The 26,736-nt window shown below is 45.8% G+C and overlaps 2 protein-coding genes across 4 annotated transcripts in view; one reads left to right on the forward strand and one right to left on the reverse strand.

The window, feature by feature from the left end:
• Positions 1-4,127, forward strand: part of MKLN1 (muskelin 1) — a 110,090-nt gene extending 105,963 nt beyond the window's left edge. For both annotated transcript variants that reach the window (XM_058189999.1, XM_058190000.1), the window contains one exon: positions 2,718-4,127. In XM_058189999.1, the coding sequence (XP_058045982.1) occupies positions 2,718-2,839 (122 nt within the window). In that variant the 3' untranslated portion in view covers positions 2,840-4,127. The remainder of the gene's footprint in view (positions 1-2,717) is intronic.
• A 15,306-nt stretch (positions 4,128-19,433) lies between these two features.
• The window catches only part of PODXL (podocalyxin like), a 74,675-nt gene continuing 67,372 nt past the window's right edge, over positions 19,434-26,736 (reverse strand). The window contains exons 7-8 of one of the 2 annotated variants that reach the window (XM_058190426.1): positions 23,540-23,707; positions 19,434-20,832 (exon numbers count right to left, since the gene is read on the reverse strand). In XM_058190426.1, coding sequence (XP_058046409.1) covers positions 20,641-20,832; positions 23,540-23,707 — 360 coding nt within the window. In that variant the 3' untranslated portion in view covers positions 19,434-20,640. Of the gene's footprint in view, positions 20,836-23,539; positions 23,708-26,736 lie in introns of both variants that reach the window. The other variant, XM_058190425.1, reaches the window with a different exon arrangement.

The raw sequence follows: 26,736 nt of genomic DNA on the forward strand, positions 1-26,736 counted from the left end.
CCAGGACTGGCCCATGTTCCTCCCCAATTTCCTCACTGTCCAAATCTGCTGCCAGATCTGCTGGCTGCTGGTGGGCCACAACACTCATTGGGCAGCTGGTCAAGAATAGCAAAAATGGTCAAAAATCCAAGTTCTAGTTTACAGATCATCATAATCTTCCCCCTCTTCCGTAGCACTTCCGCAACTGAACACAGCAGAACATCGTAACCAGAGTTGGAAGGGGCTTCGGAGGTCTTCTGGTCCAATCCCCGGCTCAAGGGGGAAAACCCTATACTAGGGGTGCCAAACTCGAGGCCCACAGACTGGATCTGGCCCACGGGTTGCTTAGATCTGGCCCATTAGGCCACCCTGGAAACAGCGAAGGACCGGTCCACGGTGCCTCTGCCAGCAAAAACGGAGCTTGGGAGGGCTGTGCGCAGTTCGAGCCGAGCTCTGTTTTCACTGGCAAAGGACTGCAGGAGGCCGTCACAGCCGAAAACAGAGTCCAGGAGGGCCACATGCCCCCCCCCAGCTCCATTTTCGCTGGCAGGCAGAGTGCTACCAAAACAAACTACTACTAGCAAACATGAATCCTCCCAGCCCCGCCTGGGCCACTGGACTTGTGTCAGTGCCCCCGACACGAGTGACGTCGAGCTGGTCACGCCCACCTAGAGAGGTCCACCTGGACACCCCCCCCCCACAAGAGGTCAAACACAACCCTGATGCGGCCCTCAATGAAATCGAGTTTGACGGCCCTACAACTTCCAGTGTCAAGTTGTTCCGCTGATTACCGTATTTTTCGGACTATAAGACACACCTGACTATAAGACGCACCTAAATTTAGAAGAGGGAAACAAACAAACAAAAAAGTTTCTGGCTTCCGCACACCCCATTTTTGGGGCCTCTTTTTTTTTTGGGCCTTATCCAGCCTTTCTTCAGCCTGTTTTTGAGGCTATTTTTTTTTTCTTCCCATTTTCGAGGCTTTTTTGGATGGAAAAAAAAAGCCTCAAAAACGGGCTGAAAAAAGTTCTGAAAACGGGCGGAAAAAAGGCCCACAACAGGTCCGAAAATGGGGCGTGCAGAGGTAAAAAATAAAAAAAAATGGCCAAGCGGGTGGGCAGGCTTCAGCAATATTCAGTCTATAAGACGCAAAGACATTTCCACCCTCTTCTGGGAGACAAAAAAGTGCTTCTTATGGTCTGAAAAATACGGTAATTGTTCTGTATTATCATATTTATTTATTATTTATTTATTTAATCACATTTTTATACCGCCCTATCTCCCAAGGGACTCAGGGCGGTTTACAGCCTATTAAAACACAAATACACAAATATAAATACTAGATAAAGCATTGATTAAAACACTTATTAAACAAGGCAGAATTTAAAATGTATAAAACAAAATAATAAAACCCCATTGAAAACTAAATTTAAAATTAAAATCCTAGCCCAGTCCTGCGCAAATAGATAGATGTGTCTTAAGCTCGCGGCGAAAGGTTCGAAGGTCGGGAAGTTGACGGAGTCCCGGGGGAAGTTCATTCCAGAGGGTGGGAGCCCCCACAGAGAAGGCCCTTCCCCACAGGCTTTGGGGCTGGATGGCTTTCTTCTGCCCCATCCGAGGAAGGGTCCAGGGACAGCTCAGAATCAGGAGGCAGGGAGCATGATGGGAGCACTGGGAAGAAGCAAGCGATTCAGGCTACTTACAGGTAGTCCTCGACTTACGACCACAATTGAGCCCAAAATTTATGCTGCTAAAAATTTGTCAAGTGAGTTTTGCCCCATGTGGACGACTTTCCTTGCCACGGTCGTTAAGTGAAGCACACCAGTTGTTAAATTACTAATACAGTTGTTAAGTGAATCTGACTTCCTCATTGACTTTTGCTTTGTCAGAAGGTCACAAAAGGGGATCGTGTGACACACACTCACCCCTCCGGACGCTGCGACCGTCATAAACACGAACTGGTCACCAAGTGGTTGAATTTTGATCACGTGACCATCACTGGCGGGGGGGGGGGGGTTTGATGCTGCAACAGTCTGTAAGTGTGAAAAATGGCCACAAGTCCCATTTTTCAGTGCCGTTGTAACTTCAAACGTTCACTAAATGAACGGTCGTTAAATGGAAATTTGGGGCTCCGTTGTTGTAAGTCGAGGACTACCTGTAGGGCTTTCATAGAACCTTTAAGGTCTAGGAAACCATCAGATTTACTGTACTTTTCTGAGTATAAGACGCACTCCCCCGCCCAAACAGTGGGTGAAAATTACAGTGCGTCTTATACACCAAATGCTGAAGCCCCACCCACCTGCCAGCTCCCGTGCTTTGCCTGTTTTCGGCCTCCGTGTGTTGCATTTTTGGCCTCCGCACACCCCGCTTTTGGCCTCTGCACATCGGCTGGTTCCAGGCAGCGGGGATTGGCGGTGGGCTATGCTGAACAGGCAGCGGAGAACAGGTGGTGGGAAAACAGTTGGCAAATAGGCGGTGGCGGTGAACAGGCCACGGCAAACGGGTGGTGGTGAATGGGCCACGGCAGTGCCGAATGGGCTGCGGTGAAGGGGCCAAATGAATACCGGATGGATGCTGGGAGACAAAGGCAGATTTTTTTTTCTTGTTTTCCTCCCCCCAAAAGGTAGGTGTGTCTTATAGTCCGGAGCGTCTTATACTCCGAAAAATACAGTATATTTTCTGATGTCCCACAAGTCATTTCATTCCCTGCCTGTCCTTCCCTTCTCTCCCATCACCAGGCTTTTCGGACGTCGATCACGTCTACGCCCAACGAACTCAGCTCTTCGACACGCTGGTGAATTTCTTTCCGGACAACATGACCCCTCCCAAGGGCAACCTGGTGGAGCTCATCACCCTGTGACACGAGCCAAGTTGGCCCGCGGAAGGAAGAGGATTTTTTCAGTATTTTTAATTTTGTGTGTGCGTGTTTGCGTGCGTGTGCTTGCGCTCGCGCAGTGAGTGAGTGAGTGGGGAACTTCAGAAAGAGGCGCGAGTTGTGTGGGGAGGGGCTTTATGCAAACGGACGAATAGAAAGGAATCGAGGCGTTTCTGATGGGATGGATGGATGATGGGTGGAGGGATGGATGCTCGTTCATTTGCTCGGTTCATTCATTCGTTCATTTATCCTCATTCACGTTGATGCTTTGGAAGGTCGATGAATATTGACATCGGGGGCGGGGGGTGGGGGAGAGAGGAAGGAGATTGGTGAGGGGTTTTTATGAGTTGATGGACGCTTGCCCTGGGTACCAAACTTTGAAGCTTTGAGGATAGGGGGAGGTGCTTTTTTTTTTAATTTAAAAAGAATTGATTGGTTCACAGCAGTTTTATTCTCCAGACTGATTTTACCAATTCGAGCTTGATTTTTCAGCCTGCTAACCTCTCCCGCAGCTGATGCAGGCATCCTTAAGAGTGGGGTGGTGGGTGGGATGAGAGGTGTAGATTCGACCCTCTTTTTTATGTGTGAGCTGCCCTTGGAAAAGAAGAGTGATGCATGGGGATCTTTCGCCATCTAGTGGCCATGGGATGAAAAACAGAAGGCTCTTCGGGTGACGTTAAGACACAGGTTAACGTTGACATTTGCCTAAACCAGGGATGTCCAACCTTGGCCACTTTAAAAACCTGTGGACTTCCAACTCCCTCCTGGGGATTTCTGGGAGTTGAAGTCCACAAGTCTTAAAGTGGCCACGGTTGGACACCCCTTGGCTAAATGGTGACATCCTACCACGTAAATGCATGTGGAGAAGAGGCAGTCTTTGAGCTGTTCGCTTTACCCAAAACTTCCCATGTTAGAAAATGAAGCCTACGCATACCCTCCCCCATTTACACCTAGAAAGAGTTTAGCAGCACCAAGATTTTTTAAATTCAGATTACAATGCATGGAGTTCTAGCTCTGGGGCTGTCTGTACGTGAGCAGCTGCGCAAGTGTGTGTGTGTTAGTTGTTTGCTTTGTAACCCATCTCACTTCCCGGATGACTTAATTTTCCTGGGAAAGCTGTCACAGTTAAGACTGGCGTGGTAGCAACTTGGACAACCAAGTTGATGCACACAGAAGGCCAGAAGCTTCATTCGGACACTCTGGTACAGGGGTTTCCAACCTTGGCAACTTTAAGACTTCTGGACTTCAACTCCCAGAATACCTCAGCCAGCTTTGCTGGGAGTTGATTCTGGGAGTTGAAGTCCACAAGTCTTAAAGTTGTCAAGGTTGGAGACCCCTGCTCTGCTACACTATCGTAGACTCGAGTTGTGCCACTGTGACTGCGGGCGGGCGGGGTTGCAGCATGATGGAGTTAGTGATGTTCTTCTAACATCCATGGTAGTGCTTTGTCCCGATTACAAAGGGATTGTAAGCCCTCTCCCTCCATCTGATGGCCCGTCCTTGTTTCTTCTCTCTTCCACGCTTGCGTTTCTATGTTCTTAGATGTTGAGGCCAAGATGTACTATGGGGGAGATGCTGTGTATCTCACCCACCCACCCCGCCCTGCGAAACTAATGGGGATGACTACCCAACAGATGTTACTCGCATTGACCTATTCTGCTTCGAGACGATGAAAGAGATTCCTCGTCTTGAAGCAGAAGTCGGGTCCCAGCACCGATGGTCTCGCTTCTTCTAGCCACCAAAGGGTCTCGTGGTGAACTTCATCCTCACAAACCTTGAAGTGGCAAAATGCGATGTCCATCTTCTTTGGCATCTCAAAGATCTTGTCCCCGAGCACTCTAAGCAGAATATTGACGATTCAACAAATCCTCAAGGAAATTTTATCCAATCTTCCTTAACTCTTTTACTGAAGTTGCTTTCTTTAATACACACACCCGTGTCCCCCCCAAAGACTCCCATTTCTTTCCCGTTTGGAACTGTTCCCACCATAGTTTTGCTTTGTAAAGTAAGGAAATGAATCAGGATATGGAGATATGTCGGCTCTAACTTCATAAATTTAGCGGACGTTACATCACAGAGGGAAAGAATGAGGACTTTCTGGTATGTTTGTGTATGTGATAGCCTGCAAAGTTATATTAGAAGACCTTCTCCTTTGCTGTTGATGTTTTCCACGCGCACACAAACTGGGACAGGGCTTCGATCATGGCCTTGGCCCTTCCGTCTTGCAGGTTTTCACACGACGCACACCCACTCCTTGAAAAAAAGTATGAAATTTCTTCAGGTAATAAGAAATGTCTTTAGCATTTAAAAGACTTTGAGAAGCAATATATACGTTAGCCTAGCCAGGGTTCATGGATAACAATGAGATTTTTTCCCTTCTTCAGCACCGTAGGGCGGAGCCAACAAAAGCTTGCGTGTTGTTGTCGTTTTTGTGGGGCGGTTTGTGAGTTTGGGTTTTGGATGGAAGCTGGAGACCAGACCACATTTGGGGTTGCTCTTGGTTGCTTCAAGAAAAGGAAGGCATCTGATCTAAAATGGTTGAGCAATCAGGAACTAGCAGATATTTCTGAAAGACATCTACTGGCATATCTTCGCATTGGCTCTACTGGCTGGAGACGTCTTTCCACCATCATCTGGAGGACTTGAATTGTCCTCCTCTGCTTTAAAAGGGTTGAGTGATTTAACCCTTCCAAAATGATTTCTTAGGACTTCTAAGAAATTAGAGGAACCCAAAAGAACAAAAGCCAAGCCAGATTTGCTTTGGAGAACTTCAGATTTGGTGGGTCGGCAGAAATCGGTCTTGACGGACGCCGATATCACCGTAAGCCAAGATTTTGGTGGTCGGTGCAGTCTCCAAGAAACTTCAAGCTGGAGCGCTGTGCCTTTTCCCCCCTGGTCACAGCTCAGTTAGAGGATTTTGATCAATCTCATTTTGTAATTTTGTTCAAACCAGACTTTTGTGGTTTGACTTTACGTAAGCCAGTGTTGGACGCGACGGTTTGACGTCGCTTTGCTTTTAAAACGGTAAATTCCGACTCCCTCATTCAGAAGAAACACATTGTAGCCAACCCAGTGCAAAATTTGCATTGCGGCTGACCTCTTGAATTCGTGTGACCGATCCGTGGTTTATGATTGTAGCCAGGACCGACGGATCTTAAAAAGATCTATATTAGTATATTAGCCAATTGCCACCTTTTGAAAATTACCGTTCTTTTTTCTTCCTTTTTGAGGCACCTAGATTTTTTTTTTAAAGGTGTTCCCCCCCCCCCTACATTATTTTAAATGAACTTTTAATTGTCGGGTGTTACACAGGTGCCAATTTCGCACCTGGATTTCACGTAGAGTTTTACCATCCTTTTCGTACGAACCAGAAAAAAACTTCACCCAGATTTTCCGCCTATCGATAAAAGACTGCAGTAGTCAGTGTGACATTCTTCCCTCTCAACCTTATTTTGAATTTATTGGGGGTGGGCTGTTTAGAATGCATTGCACGGGCCCCTCTTTTACTTCCAGTAATTTGCATGCCTTACCTAAGAACCCCTGGAGCGTGTGTGCTTGTGGGGCAGGGCGTGCTAATTGGATGAACGATTTAATTGAGAATTTCTTTTAAACCTTTGTTACGTTGAGAGAGCATCGGCAGTTCATAACCTGCCCTTAACCCGTAGTTGCTTCCATCCCTACTGTTCAGATGCAGAAGGTATCACTCAGGCTTCCATACCCATGGACCCTAAGGCTTGACTTCCGTTCTCCTTAGACTTTCAAATGTGCGGTGGTCTACAAACACCCCGTCGTTTCATAACAGCAAGTAAAATTTGTGGCTTAAACCTTCTTTGAGTACACCGCAGTGGTGGGTAGCGCTTTCTACTTACGAGCTGGTATTCAAGGCGTACGGTAGTTAAGGCATCAAGAGAGACTTCATCATTGGACATTCCCATCACCCGTTCAGCAGGAAAAGGTGGAATCCGTTGATATTTCTTTTAATAATTTGGATCCACGCTAGCGATTTGGTCATTCAAACAGTGCTGGACATTTCTGGTCAGTTAAGATTTCTCTAGATACGTTAGCAGTCTTGGGATGGTCAGAAATATCAAGAGATGTGGGCGGTTGTGGACTTCAGGGGGTTGAAAGAATAGACCTCAAATCTTCTCCAAAAGGATCCATTTTGCTCAGTTTGGAGGGCATTGCCCCAATTTTTTTAATCACAATTCCTCTTGTCACACCCACCACACACTTCAGGGGGATCCCCCAAATTTCAAAAGAGGAGCATAACTCAGCTTGGAAAGTCCTGTGTGAGAGAGAGCAGGAAGTGGTGGAGTGAAGCTGTCTTTCAAAACTTCCAGGGGTCTAAATCTAAATTCTCGAATATCATTCTGTAGAAAAAAGAGGAAGCAGATCATTAAAGAAGTTCTGCCTTTAGAAATCCTGTACGGCCACCAGCTAAAAACTCTGAAGAGGACAGGTGAAACCTGACCCGAAGGTCGTCAACAACCGTTGAAATCGCGGTATACGACAATGGAGAAAACCAGGTTTATTTCCCACCTCCCATCTTGCAATTTTGATTGCACAACCAAACAGTTCAGTTTGACAAAGAGGTTCCGGTCAGCCCTGTTTGATCCGTTCCCATTTGGCACATCCGGGATTTCTTCTTCTTCTCCTTTTCTCTAACCTTACGCCATTCAGAGATCGGCTCGGGATTTCGATAAGTCTTGAAAGACTGACAGGTGTCATGCCGAAGACTGAACTGCTCCATCTTTAAAAAGTTAACGGGTTTGTAGCTCCTTTATGGCATAGTTCTGAGGTCACACAGAACTGATTGGCGTTGACTTGGCTTCGTTGGCTCAACGAAGAAATGGCCTTTAAGACAAACAAAACCTTGCAGCCTGTTGGGTTTGATTAGAGAAGCTCAAGAATAATCGGATAGGTATCTGAACTTCCAGGGATGAGTGAGGAAATCCATCCTCTTGATTTCTCAAAAGTGTTCTCCCAAAATTGAAAAACGCGCAGATTCTCCAGTAAAAGACGCAAGAAAGCAATATAAATCTGTCCCAAGCGGCCGATGTGGACATAGCTTTGGGAAAAATGGCAAGGGTTGGAATTCAGTAGATTGACTTGGTCAACTTTGGTGGCCTTCTCCAAGAGTGAGGTGTGCCCTTCAAAGTGGTGTGTGTGTGAGAGAGAGCAGGAAGTGGTGGAGTGAAGCTGTCTTTCAAAACTTCCAGGGGTCTAAATCTAAATTCTCGAATATCATTCTGTAGAAAAAAGAGGAAGCAGATCATTAAAGAAGTTCTGCCTTTAGAAATCCTGTACGGCCACCAGCTAAAAACTCTGAAGAGGACAGGTGAAACCTGACCCGAAGGTCGTCAACAACCGTTGAAATCGCGGTATACGACAATGGAGAAAACCAGGTTTATTTCCCACCTCCCATCTTGCAATTTTGATTGCACAACCAAACAGTTCAGTTTGACAAAGAGGTTCCGGTCAGCCCTGTTTGATCCGTTCCCATTTGGCACATCCGGGATTTCTTCTTCTTCTCCTTTTCTCTAACCTTACGCCATTCAGAGATCGGCTCGGGATTTCGATAAGTCTTGAAAGACTGACAGGTGTCATGCAAGACTGAACTGCTCCATCTTTAAAAAGTTAACGGGTTTGTAGCTCCTTTATGGCATAGTTCTGAGGTCACACAGAACTGATTGGCGTTGACTTGGCTTCGTTGGCTCAACGAAGAAATGGCCTTTAAGACAAACAAAACCTTGCAGCCTGTTGGGTTTGATTAGAGAAGCTCAAGAATAATCGGATAGGTATCTGAACTTCCAGGGATGAGTGAGGAAATCCATCCTCTTGATTTCTCAAAAGTGTTCTCCCAAAATTGAAAAACGCGCAGATTCTCCAGTAAAAGACGCAAGAAAGCAATATAAATCTGTCCCAAGCGGCCGATGTGGACATAGCTTTGGGAAAAATGGCAAGGGTTGGAATTCAGTAGATTGACTTGGTCAACTTTGGTGGCCTTCTCCAAGAGTGAGGTGTGCCCTTCAAAGTGGTGTGTGTGTGAGAGAGAGAGATTGTGTGCATGCGTGTGATTGAGAGACATTTGACCGGTGCTCTTAGAAGCGGGTTTTGATTGGTTTATGTTTGACATAAGCCTAGATTCTTGGTCCTGCAGCACATTTTTTTTCTGGCCAGGTGCTTTTTGATGCGAGTGTCTCAGGTTGGAAAAACAATTCGAAGGATCACTAGCGGCAGAGGAAGGCGTGGGAAGTTAATCATTATATTTTTTACAAAAAAAAAAAAAAAACAGCAGAAAAGAAAACGTTAAGATTAGAGAGGCAGGGCGAGCCAAAGGCATTTTAATACCAAAGGAATCGAGGCCGTTTGGTCCCGTCTAGGATGAGCTAAAACGCAGTTCAGCTAGATTGTGAAAATCAGAGGTCTCCAAACTTGATTGTTTTAAGACTTCTGGACTTCAACTCCCAGAATTCCCCAGCCAGCATGGCTGGCTGGGGAATTCTGGGAGTTGTAGTCCACAAGTCTTAAAAGTGGCCAGGTTTGAAGACTCCCTGTTGTAAGTCATACCGAACTGTGCATGGCCATTTGTCACAAACGTGCTTGTGGGATAACCACTAGGCCCAACCATCTCCACTTTCATCAACGAAGCTCCTCCCAGTCCTTTTGATTTGCCACCCACCCGGCGCACACCAAGCGATTGTTGCGCGCGAAGCCTTTTTTCCTTGCCGCGCTCACCGCTTTGTGGGCATCTTCAGATGTCCTTTCCCGTTGCTTTCCGCCTCCTGGCCCCCGCATCGTTCGGTCGTACGATTGTTCCGCCAGGTTTGAAGATGTATGCAAGAATGACTCTGGGGACAGACGAATAATTCCCAATGTAGAATTTTTTTGCTGTATGTAATGTATATACGGAGAGAGAATGTATTTTGTTCATTTTTTTTCTTAATAAAAAGGAATTATGCCGAGCTTGGGATTTTTGCAACGGGCGTTTTCTTGAAGTTCTCCAAGTGGCCTCAGAGGCTCTATTCAAAAGGCTGCAGATGACCAGCTTGGTCTGCAAGGGCCTCTGGTGGCTCAACAGACTAATGCAGTCTGTTATTAAGAGCAGCTGCTTGCAATTACTGCAGGTTCAAGTCCCACCAGGCCCAAGGTTGACTCAGCCTTCCATCCTTTATAAGGTAGGTAAAATGAGGACCCAGATTGTTGGGGGCAATAAGTTGACTTTGTATATAATATACAAATGAATGAAGACTATTGCCTTACACAATGTAAGCCGCCCTGAGTCTTCGGAGAAGGGCGGGATATAAATGCAAATAAAATAAAATAAAATAAATAAATCCTGCCATTCCCCTCCATCCAGTCAGAGCTGAAGAAGCTTCTTGGATGAGAAGCGAAATGTCTTTCAAAAAGTCCAGTTGCCTCCTGAAAAAAAAAAAAAAGTACCTTTGGGACAACCATGACCTGGATGACTAAGAATCTCTGCAGGTTGTTTCTTGAAACCATTTCCTCTTGCTCTTACGTCATTACATGCCGATAAAGGTAGTTCTGGGCTTACAACCGTTCGTTTTAGTGACCGTTCAAACGTACAACAGCACTGGAAAAAGTGACTTATGACCATTTTTTACATTACCACCTTTGGAGCCAGTGGTGGGATTCAGCCGGTTCGGGCGAACTGGTAGTTAAATTGCTGGCTGGCCTCGCCCCTTCCAAGAGTCCCCATGTGCCCCATTTTGGTTCCCAGGTAAGTGCAGGGAGACCTACTAGGCCCAAAATGGGGGGTGGGGGCATGCAGTGCCCCCCCCCCCCCCCGGCGGCCTGTTTTCGTTCCCAGGTTTCAGGGAGACCTCCTAGACCAGTGATGGACAACCTTTTTGTCATCGCGTGCCAGGAGGCGGGGCACGTACCCATACCCATAATTCTACATGCATGTGCATGCGACCCCCCCCACCTCTCCTGGCACACGATGGCCCGGTAGGCCCATTTTTCTCTCACCTGGCTCCAGAGCATCCCTATGAGTCTGGGGAGGGCGAAAACTGCCTTCCCCACCCTCCGGAGGCTAGAAACTGCCCGTTTGCCAGCTTCCGGTTGGACAGAAAGTGACATCTTTTGCTGTCCCCAGCCACTACTGTCGATCTTCGTCCCACAAGTCAGCCAAATCTATCGGCAAGAGAAGAAGTCAACACTCCACAACAGAAAATTTTCTTTTTTATTTGACAGTAATAAGCAATGTCATCAAAATATACTTTGTAGGAAAATGTAACCATACTTTTTACAATCCAATCTTTTTTTTTTTTTTTTAAGAATTCCAGTGTATACCCGACTCCTGTTTCGACACAAAATGTGCCGGGGGGGTGGGGGAACTATACAGCGTTGGGTGCAACGCCCCAATTTTTTTTTTATTACAATCAGAAGGGGCTAAAATGTATGCCACAGTCCATTCAGATTACAAAAATAGAGGCCCAGTAAGCTGCAACACACACACACAACACACGCACAGACACAGTCCTTCTGGACGTAGGAGATTGCAATGTCTCTTAAGGCTTAATGAAAACATCCAGTGGCCCAATTGCACATTTTTAGAACCATGGAAGAGGCGTTAGAAGCACCTCCATAGAAGCCTGGAAGGGTTCAAATCTTCTGAGCTAGAATCATTCAGGTAGTCCTCGACTTAAAGCAGTTTGTTTAGTGACTGAACTAAAAGGACTTATGGCGGGTTTCCACACAACCGTTATCAGCATCCCCCTGATCAACATGGGATCGCTTGGCAACTGGTTCATATTTATGACTGTCGCAGTGTCACGCGATTCCTCCTTTTGCGACCTTCTGACAAGCCAGATTCACCTAACACCCCCGTGTAATTGACTTAATGGCAGTGATTCGTTTAAAGCAACTGCGGCAAGGAAGGTCATAAAAATGAGGCGAAACTCCACAAATGTCTCGCTTAGCAACAAGTTTTGGCGCTGAATTCTCACAAGTCAATTTTACAAGCATTTTAATACAAGCATTTTAGCCTCTGTTTGGGTCCTTTCTAAGGTATTCTGTCCCCCCCCCCCCCAACCACAACCAAGAAGACACGCGAGCTGACTATATCTGCCAGCAATTTAGTCCTACGATAGGTATCAGTTCTGGCAACGAACCTGCGATTGCCTGCCAATTTCTCTTATCTCCTCAGAAGCCAGCGTAACTGCAGTTCGTTGCTGGAGCAACCAAAAGTTCAGAAATAAGCAGAAATCCAGAAGCCAAATTCTTAGTCTCAAAATATTGCAGCCAAAGTTTCCAAGAGTCAGTTTTTGTCTGTCCCCAAGAAGCTATAGAGCAGCTCCTGCTTTTATACCCTGTGGGGTGTGGCTCTGTGACTCAGCACTCTCTAGGCCTGCCCCACCCCTTCTTTTGTTGTTCCCGCCTCTCCTTTCTGCGATGCCTGGGATTTAACCAGGACTGATTGTCAGCAGCTGGGTCTTGAGGCGTTGCCTGGGAGGGCGAAGGTGCGGGAGAAAGAGGCCTCGTCATCTCCTCCACCTGGCCTGCCTCTGGAACTTGGAGCGGAGCCAGAGAGGAAGATCCTGCAGAGAGAAGCCCTGTCGGCTCTTCCCCTTCACTATCTGAGTCACTCTCTGCCAAGAGGCGAGGCTCGGGAGCCGAAGACACAACATAAGGTCCCAAGCTTTAGAAAGAGAACGATGTGCCGAGAAGTTTGATTTTAAACTCAGAACTAAACCTTCAACCCGTCTTGAATTTTGGTGTGATGGGACACAACGGAAAGAGATATTTTCTGTCTTCCGATGGAAAATATCAGCTTGATTTTGCTCTTCAAATGTGTCCCCTTCTCATTTCATCTCATGCATGCCCTCCCCCCAAGTCTTAACTTGCTTCTTATGCAATACAAAACATGATAGGCACAGTAGTAAGCCTCAATCTGCTAATTTGAAATGTTTTACAATAAAAGATTGGTCCATGGCGATGCTAAACAGGTATGTCCCAAAGGTGTTTTTTTTTTTTCTCAAAAGGTAGCCAGACTTCCTTGGTTTTTCTTCGAAGACGTTTCTCTTCTCATCCAAGAAGCAAAATGTCGTTCGGAGCTGAAGAAGCTTCTTGGATGAGAAGCGAAACGAAGAAAGTCCAGTTGCCTCTTGAAAAACAAAAAACTTTTGGGACAACCGTGACCTGGATGACTGCGGATCTCCACAGACATTTTGCTAAACAGATAAAATTGGTAGATAACCCTTTCGATTTGCATAAAGGATTTGTGAATAAGGAGAGAGGGGGAAAAAATGAAATGCTTTTAGCTCCCAAAATAACCAAAGCCACAAACAAGCCGGTGCTCCTAATCCGTTGCTGAATGGCGGTTAGCAAATTCTTCTTACTTGAGGTCGCTACGCTCCAATCTCATTTGCTCTAATATGGATCCTGGGGGGGAAAAACCTCACAAAACTCAATGAAATGAACTATTGAAATGACTCTTGTGCAGGAGCCGCTCACTCCAAATAACGTCTTCACTGAGATGTTTAACCAAGAAACTCCTCAAGAAATAGATTGTAGAACCGACCAACTAAGTCAGCGGTTCTCAACCTGTGGGTCGCGACCCTGTTGGGGGTCGAATGACGATTTGCCAGGGGTCGCCTAAGACCATCGGAAATATGGGAAGTATACTTGCGAGTTGAATAATCGCGAATTCGGCTTCAGGCACAATGAATTAAAAAAGAGAAATCTTTGCTCTGATGTCTCCCTCTCAAGCCAGCTGCAATCGCTCCCAATCGCTAGCCTAATCTGGCTTCAGGCGCCATAAACTTAATAGGGGAGGAGTCTCGGCTTTAATGCCTCCGTCCTCAAGGCAATCGCAAGCAGTTCAGATCGCTAGCCAATACGGCTTCAGGCGTGATAAATTATTTACGGTTGGGGTCGCCACATCGTGGGGAATTGTATTAAAAGGGTCACAGCACTATAAAGGTTGAGAACCACTGAATCCTTTTTCCCTACTTCGAACACAAGTTAATTTTCTGCCTTCGATGGCTTATGCAGCTTAAACTTTGAAATCATTTCGAGCGGGAAGTCTTGACCTTGAGACAATTTTTAATAGCAATAGCACTTAAGACTTATATGTATTCCCCCCACATTTGCTTTACACCCGCAGTCCTGACTTTCCAACACCGTGGATTGGCGGCGGCGAGCAGCCATGGAGGTGAAGGGAGGAGGTGGTTTTGCGTGCACAACCGAATCCTGCAGAAGCGCAAAAGGAATTGGGGAAAATAAATACAAGACTTGGCTTACGACACCATACTGGTGTCTGTATTTATGACGGTCGCACTGCCCCAGGGTCACGCGATCCTCTTTTTGCGACCGTCCGACAAGCCCAAGTCGATGGGGAAGCCCGATTCACCTAACAACCATGTTACTAACTTAAGCACTTAACTGTGGCAAGGAAGGTCGTAAATTGGAGCCAAACAACAGAACTGGCTTGCTTAGCGATGGAAATTTTCGGCTCAATTGCGGCCATAAGTCGAGGACCACCTGTGGGTCCACGAAAGTCCATGTCATCAACCTCAGCTCACGTGCTTCATTGAGCCATTGTTTGTTTAGGTCTGGTTTGTTGAGTAAACCATCACTGAATGGCAGGTGTGTCACATTCTATATCTCAGACCACAAGGAAAAATGCCACCTGCACACTAAACCAACATTTGGGCTTTTCTGCTGGACAAACTAGGTCTTCTTCTAATTCCGATGGACAAATCAGCCAATCAATTAAGTTCTAGTAATATGACTCTTTACCAGGGGTGAAATCCAGCAGGTTCTGGAGAACCGGTAGCGGAAATTATGAGTAGTTCGGAGAACCAGCAAATACCACCTCTGGCTGACCCCAGAGTGGGGTGGGCATGGAGATTTTGCAGTATCCTTCCCCTGGAGCGGGGTGGGAATGGAGATTTTGCAGTATCCTTCCCCTGCCACGCCCACCAAGCCACACCACACCCAAGCCACACCCACAGAACAGGTAGTAAAAAAAATTTGGATTTCACCACTGATCTCTACTCCAGTGTTTCGCCATATTGGCAACTTCAAAATGTGTGGATTTCAATTCCCAGAATCCCCCAGCCAGCCAGCATGGGTGGCTGGGGGATTCTGGGAGTTGAAGTCCACACGTTTTAAAAGTTGCTGAGGTTAAGACAGGATGGGTTGCCAACTGCTTTAAGGTTTGTCCCAAAGGTGCTTTTTCAGGAGGCAACTGAACTTTGTTTTTTTGTTTTTCTTTTGAAGATGTTTCACTTCTCATCCAAGAAACTTCTTCAGTTCTGACAGGACAGTGAGGAATGGAAGAGCTGAAGAAGCTTCTTAGATGAGAAGCGAAACTTCTTCAAAAGAAAAGAAAAAAACACCAAGAAAGTTCAGTTGCCTCCTGAAAAAGCACCCTGACCTGGATGAGTGAGAATCACTACATACTGTTAAAGTTCATCTTGCCCAATTATTCAGAATTGCGGCTCCCTCTCTGATACAAATATCCGAATAAACCCTAGTTCTAACAGGGTGTTTCCAAAGAACCCTTTTGTCTTTAAAAATAAAAGTCACCTTTCCACCATCTAGGCACCGTAAATCCATCTTTTAAGGAAGTATCGGCGATTCCGCCCATCCTGTTATCTCTTTCTGTTCCCAAAGATCTTACGAGCGGCTGGGGTGATGTCGGAGCTTCCATTATTAACAAGCCTTTGGTCAGTTTTATCGTTTCTTACAGCAGTTTCCTTCCAATTATTTTCTTTGGCAGACCGAACGTCTTCCCACTTCCTTGTCTTTTCTACAAACAAGGATAGCGAGGGCAGCTTGGATAGACTCCAGAGTAGGGCCGTAGGATTGCAACCCCGAGTATCTCGAAGACATATGGGGGGGGGGTGCAAAGATTTTTCTCCCCATCAGAGGTAGTATTGTCAATTGAGCCCCACATTTCTGTCGCTGGCTCAGATTTTTGGGGGGGGGTAAGATGCTGACTCTGTAAACCCCTTAGAGCAGTGGTTCTCAACCTGTGGGTCACGACCCCGTTGGGGGTCGAATGACGATTTTCCAGGGGTCGCCTAAGACCATCGGAAATATGGGAAGTATACTTGCGAGTCGAAGAATCGCGCTCCAATGGTTGACTCCACAAGCCAGCTGCAGGCTCTTCAAATCGCTAGCCGAATTTGGCTTCAGGCGCGATGAATTAAAAAAGAGAGAAATCTTTGCTCTGATGTCTCCCTCTCAAGCCAGCTGCAATCGCTCCCCATCGCTAGCCTAATCTGGCTTCAGGCGCGCTAAACTTAATAGGGGAGGAGTCTCCGCTTTAATGCCTCTGTCCTCAAGGCAATCGCAAGCAGTTCAGATCGCTAGCCAATATGGCTTCAGGCGCGATCAAAACAAAAATAATTTTATGGTTGGGGTGGCTACACATCATGGGGAATTGTATTAAAGGGGTCACAGCACTATAAAGGTTGAGAACCACTGGTCTAAGGGCTATTGCGAAGCAAGGCAGTGGTTAAAAGCAAGTTTGCCCCCATTCTACGACCTTCCTTGCCACCGTTGTTAAGTGAAACCGCTGCAGTCATTAAATTAGTAACCCGGTTGTTAAGTGAATCTGGCTTCCCCGTGGACTTTGCTCCTCTTTTTAAGGCAGAATTCAGCAATTTTCAGTTGCAGCATTAACTTTTTTTTTTTTTAATGCTCTCTATTCTGCCCAGGTTCCTAACCAATTCCTCTATGAACAGCCACTGATCGCTCAGATGTTCGGGAGAGTTATGCAAATTTGCTTCTGGAAGTTTTCTTTTGCTTGCAAAAAGCCCCAAACTAACCAAAAGGCAAACACCAGCAGGTTATTTGAGGACACCAGCAAAAGCTGACGTTTGCAAAAAATGTAAGCCCTGAGTTGGCTGGCTGCAGTTACCTTGGCATATTTTATGGGTTTCTCCAAGCCTTTGAAGATATCTTAGAGGTTGCCAAATACTTCACGATGATAGTTTTTTTTTTAAAACCTTGGCAACGTTAAGGTTTGTGGACTTCATTTCCGGTGCCTGGGGAATTCTGGGAGTTGATGTCCTCATACCTTAAAGTTGCCATGGTTGAGAAACACTGATATGACAACTTTCCCATATTCTTCCTTGACTATGAATAGCCAGCACCGTGTATGGTTAGTGAGAGGATCAAGAAAGCTCCACCAGAAAGCAAGATAAATGAGGCGCTGTAGTAATTGTATCCAGTGACCATGATTTCTATAACTTAACTCTTTTCCCCTTTCAACAAATCTAGTTAAAGAAGACTATGAGAATCTTGTGTTTTAGTTGCAGGCAGCTGGCTGGGGAATTCTGGGAGTTGAAGTCCATAGGTCTTTAAAGTTTCCATGGCTGCCTGAGGAATTCTGGGAATTGAAGTTCCACAAACCTGAAAGTTGCCAAGGTTGAGAGACACTGGTTTTGCAAGTACAAAACTTCCCCATCAGTCTTCCTTGACCATGAATAGCACATCTCCCCGGTGCACCATAGCTGGTTAGTGAGAGGATCAAGAAAGCTCCACCAGAAAGAAAGATAAATGAGGTGCTATAATAAAGGTATCCAGTGGCCAAGAGTTCTACAACTTAACTTTTCCCCCCTTTTCAATAAATCTAGTTAAAGAAGACTGCGAGAATCTTGTGTTTTGATTGCAGGGAGCTGACTGGGGAATTCTGGAAGTTGAAATCCACACATTTTAAAGTTGCCAAGATTGGGGAAACCCTGTACTAGATGATCTCCCAAGGTCCCTTACAGTTCTACGTAGCCATCGGGGTCCTATATGGAAACAGATGTGGAGATAATCTTAATCAAAGGAGAACAGCTCATCCATTCCTTCGCCCATTCCTTAAGTGGGATATATCTACGTCTCTGTGGATAAGGCAAGGAAGGGAAGTATGAACAGACGTACCTCCCCATCACGCACATACACACACGCAGTAGACACCTGTACAATTTGTAGTCCCCACAGCTGGGGAGAATTGCAAGAAGGGCAAGGATCAATTGTAGATCCACATCAAGGCACAACTAAGCCCCTTCTTCTTCAAGATGATTTTTTTCAGTCTGGACGGACTTCATATTGCTAGCATTCTTATGGCAAATTCCACCCAACCCACCCAATTAATGTTCCCCTCCCCCTCCCATACATTCTGCTTCTCCTTTTGTTTGATTGTGTATCTCCCAAACTTTTTTCCCCCCCAAAAGGCAACCGGGCTTTGTTTTCCCTTGAAGACGTTTCGATTCTCATCCAAGAGGTTTCTTCAGTTCTGAATGGTGGAGGATGGTTTTTTTTTTCCATCCGTATTTTGAATTTTTTTTTCTTTCATCTCTCCCGTATCGTTTCTCGCTTCCCCTATTTTTTTTCCTTATCTCATTGTGGCTTTTGGTCACGGATTCCTGTAACACAGGGGTGGGTTCTACTTACCTTTGCTACCGGTTCGCACTGTGCCCGCGTGCTCGCTCTTCTGCGCATGCGCAGAAGAGTTTTGATGACGCTTGGGTCAGTGGGCGGAGCCTCCCGCCGGTTTTACTACCGGTTCTATAGAACTGGTCTGAACCGGGAGGGCAACACACCACTGCTGGAACACCTGGAGCATCGCTAATATCTCCTTTTGGGATGTATTTGATTTCTCTAGCTGCAACATACTCTCAATTGACCTCTGACTGGATGGACTTGAGGGCGCTGATGACAGTGTAGAAGATGTCTTCTTCCCTATTCTGGTTATATTTGAAGTTGAGGATGGCAGGATTTATATATAGGGGCCGTGATAGCTCAGGCTGTAAAGAAGCCTGTTATTAGAACACAGCAGCCTGCAATTACCGCAGGTTCAAGCCCGGCCCAAGGTTGACTCAGCCTTCCATCCTTTATAAAGTAGGTAAAATGAGGACCCAGATTGTTGGGGGGGCAATAAGTTGACTTTGTAAAATATACAAATAGAATGAGACTATTGCCTTATACACTGTAAGCCGCCCTGAGTCTTCGGAGAAGGGCGGGATATAAATGTAAATTATATATATATATATATATATATATTTTCCTCGCAGTCATGTGGTCGTGAGGATCACTGAGGTCCCTTGGAAGTTTATCTTGGAGAAAGGGGGTTAAAGAGGTCATCAAGGTTGACTCAGCCTTCCATCCTTCCGAGGTGGGTAAAATGAGGACCCAAATTGTTGGGGGCAAAATGCTGACTCTGTAAACCGCTTAGAGAGGGATGCAAAGCACTGTAAAGCGGTATATAACTCTAAGCGCTATTGCTATCTGCATTAAGATTGAACAGCTGTCCCTCAACAGAGGGGGACGGCTACGACACCCACTATTTCCTGTTTACAACACAGTTCCTTTCAGCAGTTCCAAAAAAGGCCCCATACCCAATTTGCACTATTCAGGTTAGATAAACCTCCAAGTGGCCTCAGTGACTCTCAGAAAGAGTACGAACGACCAGATGACTGCAAGGAATGTTAAATCCTTCCATCCTCCACCATTCAGCCAGAAACTGAAGAAGCTTCTTGGATGAGAAGCGAAAGCTTTTCAAGCGTTTTCAAAGCGTTTTCAAGGCAAAACGAAGTTTAGTCGCCTTTTGAAAAAAAGGCACCTTTGGGACAGCCGTGACCTGGATCACTGAGGATCTCCAAGGACATTTAATTCTGGATGTAGAAGCTGGGGGTCTACGAAACTTGCTGTGCTTCTCGTTTTCCTGACATCCTAGTGCCTTGCTCTCCCGGCTGAGAGCTGCAACTTCAACACATGCATACACATACACCCCCGAAACACACACACATACACACCCTGGGTCCCTTCTCCAAACCTTCACTTGTTTTGCAGCCCGTGTTTGAAAGCCAAGCACACACAGCTCGCATAAGCATTGTCGGCCACACGCAATGGGTCAAGAACGGAAATTGTCTTTCCAGATTTTTGAAGATGACCCCAAACGTGGCGGCGGAGGAAATAAATCCAGTTTTGAAAAGAGAGAAGGCGCTTCCACCAACGTCTGTCCTATTTGGGGCCAAATCCCTTGTTTGGCCTCCATTGCAGATCTAAATGAGGGCAAGTTATATATATATATATATCTCAGCACGTAGGATTGTGTTGCTGCATAAGAGATCCCACTTCGGCTAGCCATACCGGAGAAAATTATTATTTTCCACTCTCTCTACCTGAGAAATCCTGCTCCTAATTCCATCTTTTCAGATTGAAAGCTTGTCTTTTAAACCCAGCTCGCTCAGTCGTCGTCAGGACTAGAGACTTGCTTTTTTGCTTAAAACAAAAAACAAAAAGCCATCAAGGAAAACAAAAAACAAAAAAAAAAACACCCCCAAACAATTGGTGGCATCAGGAAAGGTTCTCTTCTCCATAGATTTCCTGTGTCCAGGACAATTTGTGATCTTTCTCCAGATTCCCCATTACTGACACCGCTCCGAGCCTCGGCCATGCTTAAAGAAGAGCGCATTGCCCTTAAAAAATCAGTACGTGTACATAATATAACTTTGCTTCCGAAAGCCGATGGGTTTAAAAAGAACGTTGATAATAATAATAATAATAAAAAAAAGAAATTCACAAAAATATGGCAGGTGCCACCTCCAACTGGTGCCATCCCAGCCCGTCCTTCCTGCATCGGCACTTGTGGCGAAAGATTTGAGTTTTCCATCTTTATAGAAATTTGGAGGGAGGGAGGGAGGAGGGGGGGGCAGAGAGCGGGCAGCGTGAAGTTCCATCTTTTTCTATGCTCACGTCTCCTCCTCCCCTCGTTCTTTCCTTTTGTTAAAAAAAAACAAGACACGCAACCCCACCGCTTATAAGTGGGTGTCTTCTTCTTCGTCCAGTTCATCCTTGGTGAGGCTGTCCATGGGCACGATCCAGCTGTCTCCCAGCTCCCCGTTCAAGTTCACCTTCTTCTCTTGCATTTCGGATAATGTCTCCATCACTTCCAGGGTGGGGTTGTCGTGGTACCCGTTCTCGATGGTGTGCAGTTCTTCCGTCAGGCGCTGCTGGACAGGAAGAAAGGCGGACAACGTCAGGGACGAGAGTTGGGTGGGGGTCACCCCGAAGGAATTGCCTAAAAGAGCTCCTATGCTCCCACCCATGCTCTGTGTCGTGTCCCACTCCTCCGCTGACGGCCGGGTCAGGGAAATCCGAATCAGGCGTGCCTCTGCAGCTCTGCCAAAGTCCTAGCAAAGTTCTCAAGGCAGGCAGGAGACCAGAAAGTGACTTCAGCAAGATATGTTTAGACTTTGCCTGACTCAGAGAATGCCAGAAAGCAGATCCTTCATATAGGCCATGGGGTGTGGCTCCATGACTCAGCACTTATCCAGGCCTGCCCCTCCCTTCCTTCTGTCGCCGCCGCCTATCAATTCTTCTGACGCGAGGGCCACTCCAGTCGGCAGCTGTTGGCAATTGACCTTCCTCAGGCTCACATGCTGTGGGGGAGGGGGAGGGGTCTAGTTGCTCCATTTGCCTGGGCATGGAGCCAGAGCTGGGGGCTGGAGGTGCTTCCTCCTCCTCAGCCTGTCTGGGCATGGAGCCAGGGCCGGGGCCAGGAGGCATACTAGGACATTCCTCAGCGTTCGGAAGCAGATAAGAAGGCCCCGGCTGCAGTGAGAGCGGGCAAGACACAACACTCTGTTCAGGTAGTCCTCCAACGTACGACCACAATTCAACCCAACATTTCAATTGAACCCAGCAGTTGTTCACTGAGTGTTAGCCTCGTTTTATGACCTTCATGGCCACAGTTGTTAAGTGAATAATTTTTTTTTGTATTTGTATTTTATTTACATTTATATCCCGCCCTTCTCCGAAGACTCAGGGCGGCTTACAATGTATAACCCGGTTGTTATACAAACCCAGCTTCCCCATTGACTTTGCTTGTGTGACAGTCGCAAAAGGGGATCACATGACCCCCAAGACACCGCAACCGTCATAAATATGAGCCAGTTGCCAAAGTTGATGGAGTTAGAAGAGACGGCTAAACTGACATTTTTTTGTTTATAGAAAAAAACCCCACAATTTCTTTTGTTTCTACTTGGAAACCATTTCTGGACTTTGTGCTTGAGGTGGGAAAAAAAATGCAACTTTTTAAGTCTAGTATAGGTAGTTCTTGACTTACAACAGTTCATTTAGTGACCATTCAAAGTTACAACGGCACTGAAAAAAGTGAGTTAGGCCCATTTTTGGTCAATTTCGTGATCAGAATTCAGACACTTGGCAACCGTCTCACATTTACGACGGTTGCAGTGTCCCTGTGATCCCATTTTGTGACCTTCTGACGAGCGAAGTCAACGGGGCAAACCAGATTCACTTAACAATCGTGTTAGCAATTTAACAAATGTGATGATTCACTTAACAACGGCGGCAAGAAAAGTGGTAAAATGGGGCACTTAAAAAATGCCTCACTTAGCAACATAAATTTTGGGCTCAATTGTGGCCTTAACTCGAGGACTACCTGTATTAATTTTGGTGCTTAATCTCTGCTTATCTGGGTGTTGCGATTGCTGGCGATGAGCTGTTTTGGTCTTTTTTTTGGTTTCCTTTTTGGTGTTTTTTGGTTGTCTCTACGAACACAAACAATTACACAGCAAACAACAGCCCAATCAACCGCCAAGATCACTCCCACCACCACTGAGAAGGCAAGCTTCTTGCATATACACAGAGAGCAAACCCCACTCCCTCCCTTCTAGCACTGATGCTGTTACCTAGTTGGGTCATGAAACGACTGCAAGAAAACAACCAAGCTCAGAGAGCACCGAGGATCCCACCGTCCTACTTCTCCCCTAGAAGTGGGCTGCCGCTGGTTTGGACTGGTTCAGGCGAACCGGTAGTTCCAACCACCAGCTGAGCCCACCTACCCACCCCGGCGCTAGCCTGTCCTATTTATCTCATTCTCTGGCTTCGTTCTCCGCCTACGAAGCCCAGCTGATTGCCGCGCCTCAACTGCCCTACTCACTGCAGCAGCCTGAGAAGATTTGCTGTGTGTTTGAAGCAGCGAGGAAGCGCTCACATTTCCGGTGAACCGATTGTTAATGTATGTGCAGCCCACCTCTGTTTTTGTTGTGCCTTGCTCGCTCCCCCCGCCGCAACCGGGCCCCTCTTATCTCCTGCCGGACGCTGATGGTACAGAAGAATGTCCTGGCATGCCTCCAGCTCCCAGCCCTGGCACCATGCCCGGACAAACCGAACAAACAAACCTCCCTCCGATAGCATGTGCGCCTGAAGCCAGCCACGAGCTGGGATTACCAACAGCTGGAGACAAAACGATGCAATGGATAGATCCCTGCTTCCGGAGAATGGAGAGGTGACGTCAGCAAAAGGAAGGGAGGGGCAGGCCTGGATAAGTGCTGAGTCATGGAGCCACACCCCATGGCCTATATAAAGGATCTGCTTTCTGGCATTCTCTGAGTCAGGCAAAGTCTAATCTGGATTGCTGAAGTCACACCTTGGATTCCTGTCTGCCCTGAGGACTCTGATAGGACTTTGGCAGAGCTGCAGAGGCACGCTTGATATGGACTTCCCCGACTCAGCCGTCAGAGGAGGAGTGGGACACGACAGTTTCCCCCCTCAACCCCATTCCCTTCTAGCACTGATGATGTTACCTAGTTGGGTCATGAAACGTCTTCAACAAAACAACCAACCTCAGAGAGCACCCAGGACCCCCCCGAAGGTCCTTTCATTCGACATTTTCAAAACAGGTTCCCTTACCTGGTCCTTTCTCTGAGAAATACGTTGGTGACAGCAGCCGTAGATGGCAGCTACGAGGAGCAGAGAGGCCGCCATGCAGATGATGGTGATAATCAGAGGAAGGCTCAGATGATCCTTGGGCTCAGTGTCTAGGGGTCGGCCACCATAGGTGATGTTGTTAACTCCAAACTGTTGGAAGAATATCTGGTGAGTAGCAATAGCCATAGCACTTAGACTTAATGTACCCTGTTTCCCCCGAAAATAAGACCCAACCAGAAAATAAGCCCTAGCATGATTTTTCAGGATGCTCATAATATAAGGGCCTCTGGTGGCTCAGACTGCTAAGACAGTCTGTTATTAACACAGCTGCTTGCAATTACTGCAGGTTCAAATCCCACCAGGCCCAAGGTTGACTCAGCCTTCCATCCTTTATAAGGTAGGTAAAATGAGGACCCAGATTGTTGGGGGCAATAAGTTGATTTTGTATATAATATACAAATGAATGAAGACTATTGCTTGACATAGTGTAAGCCGCCCTGAGTCTTCGGAGAAGGGTGGGATATAAATGCAAATAAATTTTAAAAAAAATAAGCCCTACCCCCAAAATAAGGCCCAGCTGCCATCAAGATGGGTGCATTTAGTACCGCATTTTCCCCAAAATAAGTCCTAACCAGAAAATAAGCCCTATTAAGTCTTTTGGAGCAAAAATTAATATAAGATCCGGTCTTATTTTTGGGGAAACATGGTATATACTGTTTCACAGTGCTTTTACAGCCCTCTCTAAGTGGTTTACAGAGTCAGCCTCTTGCCCCCAACAATCTGGCTCCTCATTTTACCCACCTCGGAAGGATGGAAGGCTGAGTCAACCTTGAACCAGCTTGAGATTCGAACTGCCAAATTGCAGGCAGCCCGGCAGTCAGCAGAAGTAGCCTGCAGTACTGCACTCTGACCACTGCGCCACCGTGGCTCAATGATTGGCTTCAGGCAAGAGAGACCTCTATTTTGGATTCCCTACATATTTCAAGGAAGGTTTTACAAGTAGTACCAATAAAGGAGAGTCATTTGTAGCTCCGGGTTGAAATGAGGCGTCCTTGGTGCTCTCTGAGCTTGGGGGTGATGTTCTGGCAGTGGTTCGCTCTTCAAGCTTGTTTCAATTTAGGTTCTAAATGTTTCATTACCAGGTTAGGTAACATGATCAGCAGGGATTTTGTCTTGTCCTATTTCTCCTTAGCTTATAAATGCCTTGTGTAAGCTAAAGAGGAATAGGACAAGAAAATCCTACTGAGGATGTTACCTAGTCTGGTAACGAAACGTTCAGAAACTAAATTGAAACATGCTTGGAGAGCAAACCACAGCCAAAATATAAAATCCGAGCTAGAAGTATTTTCTATTATTCCACTCATGACTGTAAACCTGTTGCTTGTATTTTTACGATTTATATTGGTCTGTTTGTTTCCTAGTATGATTTGGTGGCTTGTTAGTAACCTATGACTATCACTAAGTGTTGTAGCTTACGATTCTTGATGAATGTATTTTTTTCCTTTTATGTACACTGAGAGCTTATGCACCAAAGACAAATTCCTCAAATACTTGGCCAATAAAGAATTCCTTTCAATTCTATTCAATTCTAATTCTGATTTTAATTCCAATTCTAATTCTATTCAATTCCAATTCCAATTCTATTCTGTTCTATTCTATTCCTATTCTGTTCAATTCCTATTCTACTCAATTCATTCTATTCTATCCTATCCTATCCTATCCTATCCTATTCATTCTATTCTATTTCTTTCTATTTCTATTTCATTCCATTTCATCCCATTCCTATTCCTATTCCTATTCCCTATCCTATCCTATCCTATTCCTTATTCTATTCTATTCTATTCTATTCTATTCTATCCTATCCTATCCTATTCCTATAGAGGGCCGTGAAAATATTTGCAGATCCCTCGCATCCTGGACATAAACTGTTTCAACTCCTACCCTCAAAACGACGCTATAGAGCACTGCACACCAGAACAACTAGACACAAGAACAGTTTTTTCCCGAAGGCCATCACTCTGCTAAACAAATAATTCCCTCAACACTGTCAGACTATTTACTGAATCTGCACTACTATTAATCGTTTCATAGTTCCCATCACCAATCCCTTTCCACTTATGACTGTATGACTATAACTTGTTGCTGGCAATCCTTATGATTTATATTGATATATTGATCATCAATTGTGTTGTAAATGTTGTACCTTGATGAACGTATCTTTTCTTTTATGTACACTGAGAGCATATGCACCAAGACAAATTCCTTGTGTGTCCAATCACACTTGGCCAATAAAATTCTATTCTATTCTATTCTATTCTATTCTATTCTATTCTATTCTATTCTATTCTATTCTATTCTATTCTATTCTATTCTATTCTATTCCTATTCTATTCTATTTCTATTTCTATTTCTATTTCTATTTCTATTTCTATTTCATTCCATTCCATTCCATTCCATTCCATTCCATTCCATTCCTATTGCTATTGCTATTGCTATTGCTATTGCTATTCTATTCTATTCTATTCTATTCTATTCTATTCTATTCTATTCTATTCTATTCCTATTCCTATTTCATTCTTCTTGATGATGTTACCTAGTTTGGGCAATGAAACATCTGCAAGAAAATAACCAAGCTCAGAGACCGCTACCAAGGACCCCTCATTTATAGGTAGTCCTTGACTTACAACCATACCTGGGACCCGGACTTACAAAATCATAAATACACCTCGGTTGCCAAGAACCTGAATTGTGATCCAGGGAGACACCTGTGATGATCGTTAAGTCAAGGACTACTTGTAAATAGGCACAGTGGTCCCACACAACGTATTGCACGAGAACGTTTTTCAGATGTTCGACATTGCACGGAGCCGAGGTTGGAGGCTTTCCATGTCAAGCCAATGTGAAATGTTGGGTTATCGAAAGCCAAAGTCACCATTAGTGATGGGGTGAGCCTCAAACTTTGGTTAAAATGAAGGGCAGGGGAAAAGTGGGGCAGGGATACCCTTCATTATATTTTTTGGGGTTTGTCACATGTGTTAAAGGTGACGCGGTGGCTCAGGGGCTAGGACGTTGAGCTTGTCGATCGAAAGGTCGGCAGCTCGGTGGTTCGAATCCCTAGTGCTGCCGTGTAACGGGGTGAGCTCCCGTGACTTGTCCCAGCTTCTGCCAACCTAGCAGTT

The sequence above is a fragment of the Ahaetulla prasina genome, chromosome 7, assembly GCF_028640845.1.
Source record: "Ahaetulla prasina isolate Xishuangbanna chromosome 7, ASM2864084v1, whole genome shotgun sequence".
In the NCBI taxonomy this organism is placed as follows: domain Eukaryota; kingdom Metazoa; phylum Chordata; class Lepidosauria; order Squamata; family Colubridae; genus Ahaetulla; species Ahaetulla prasina.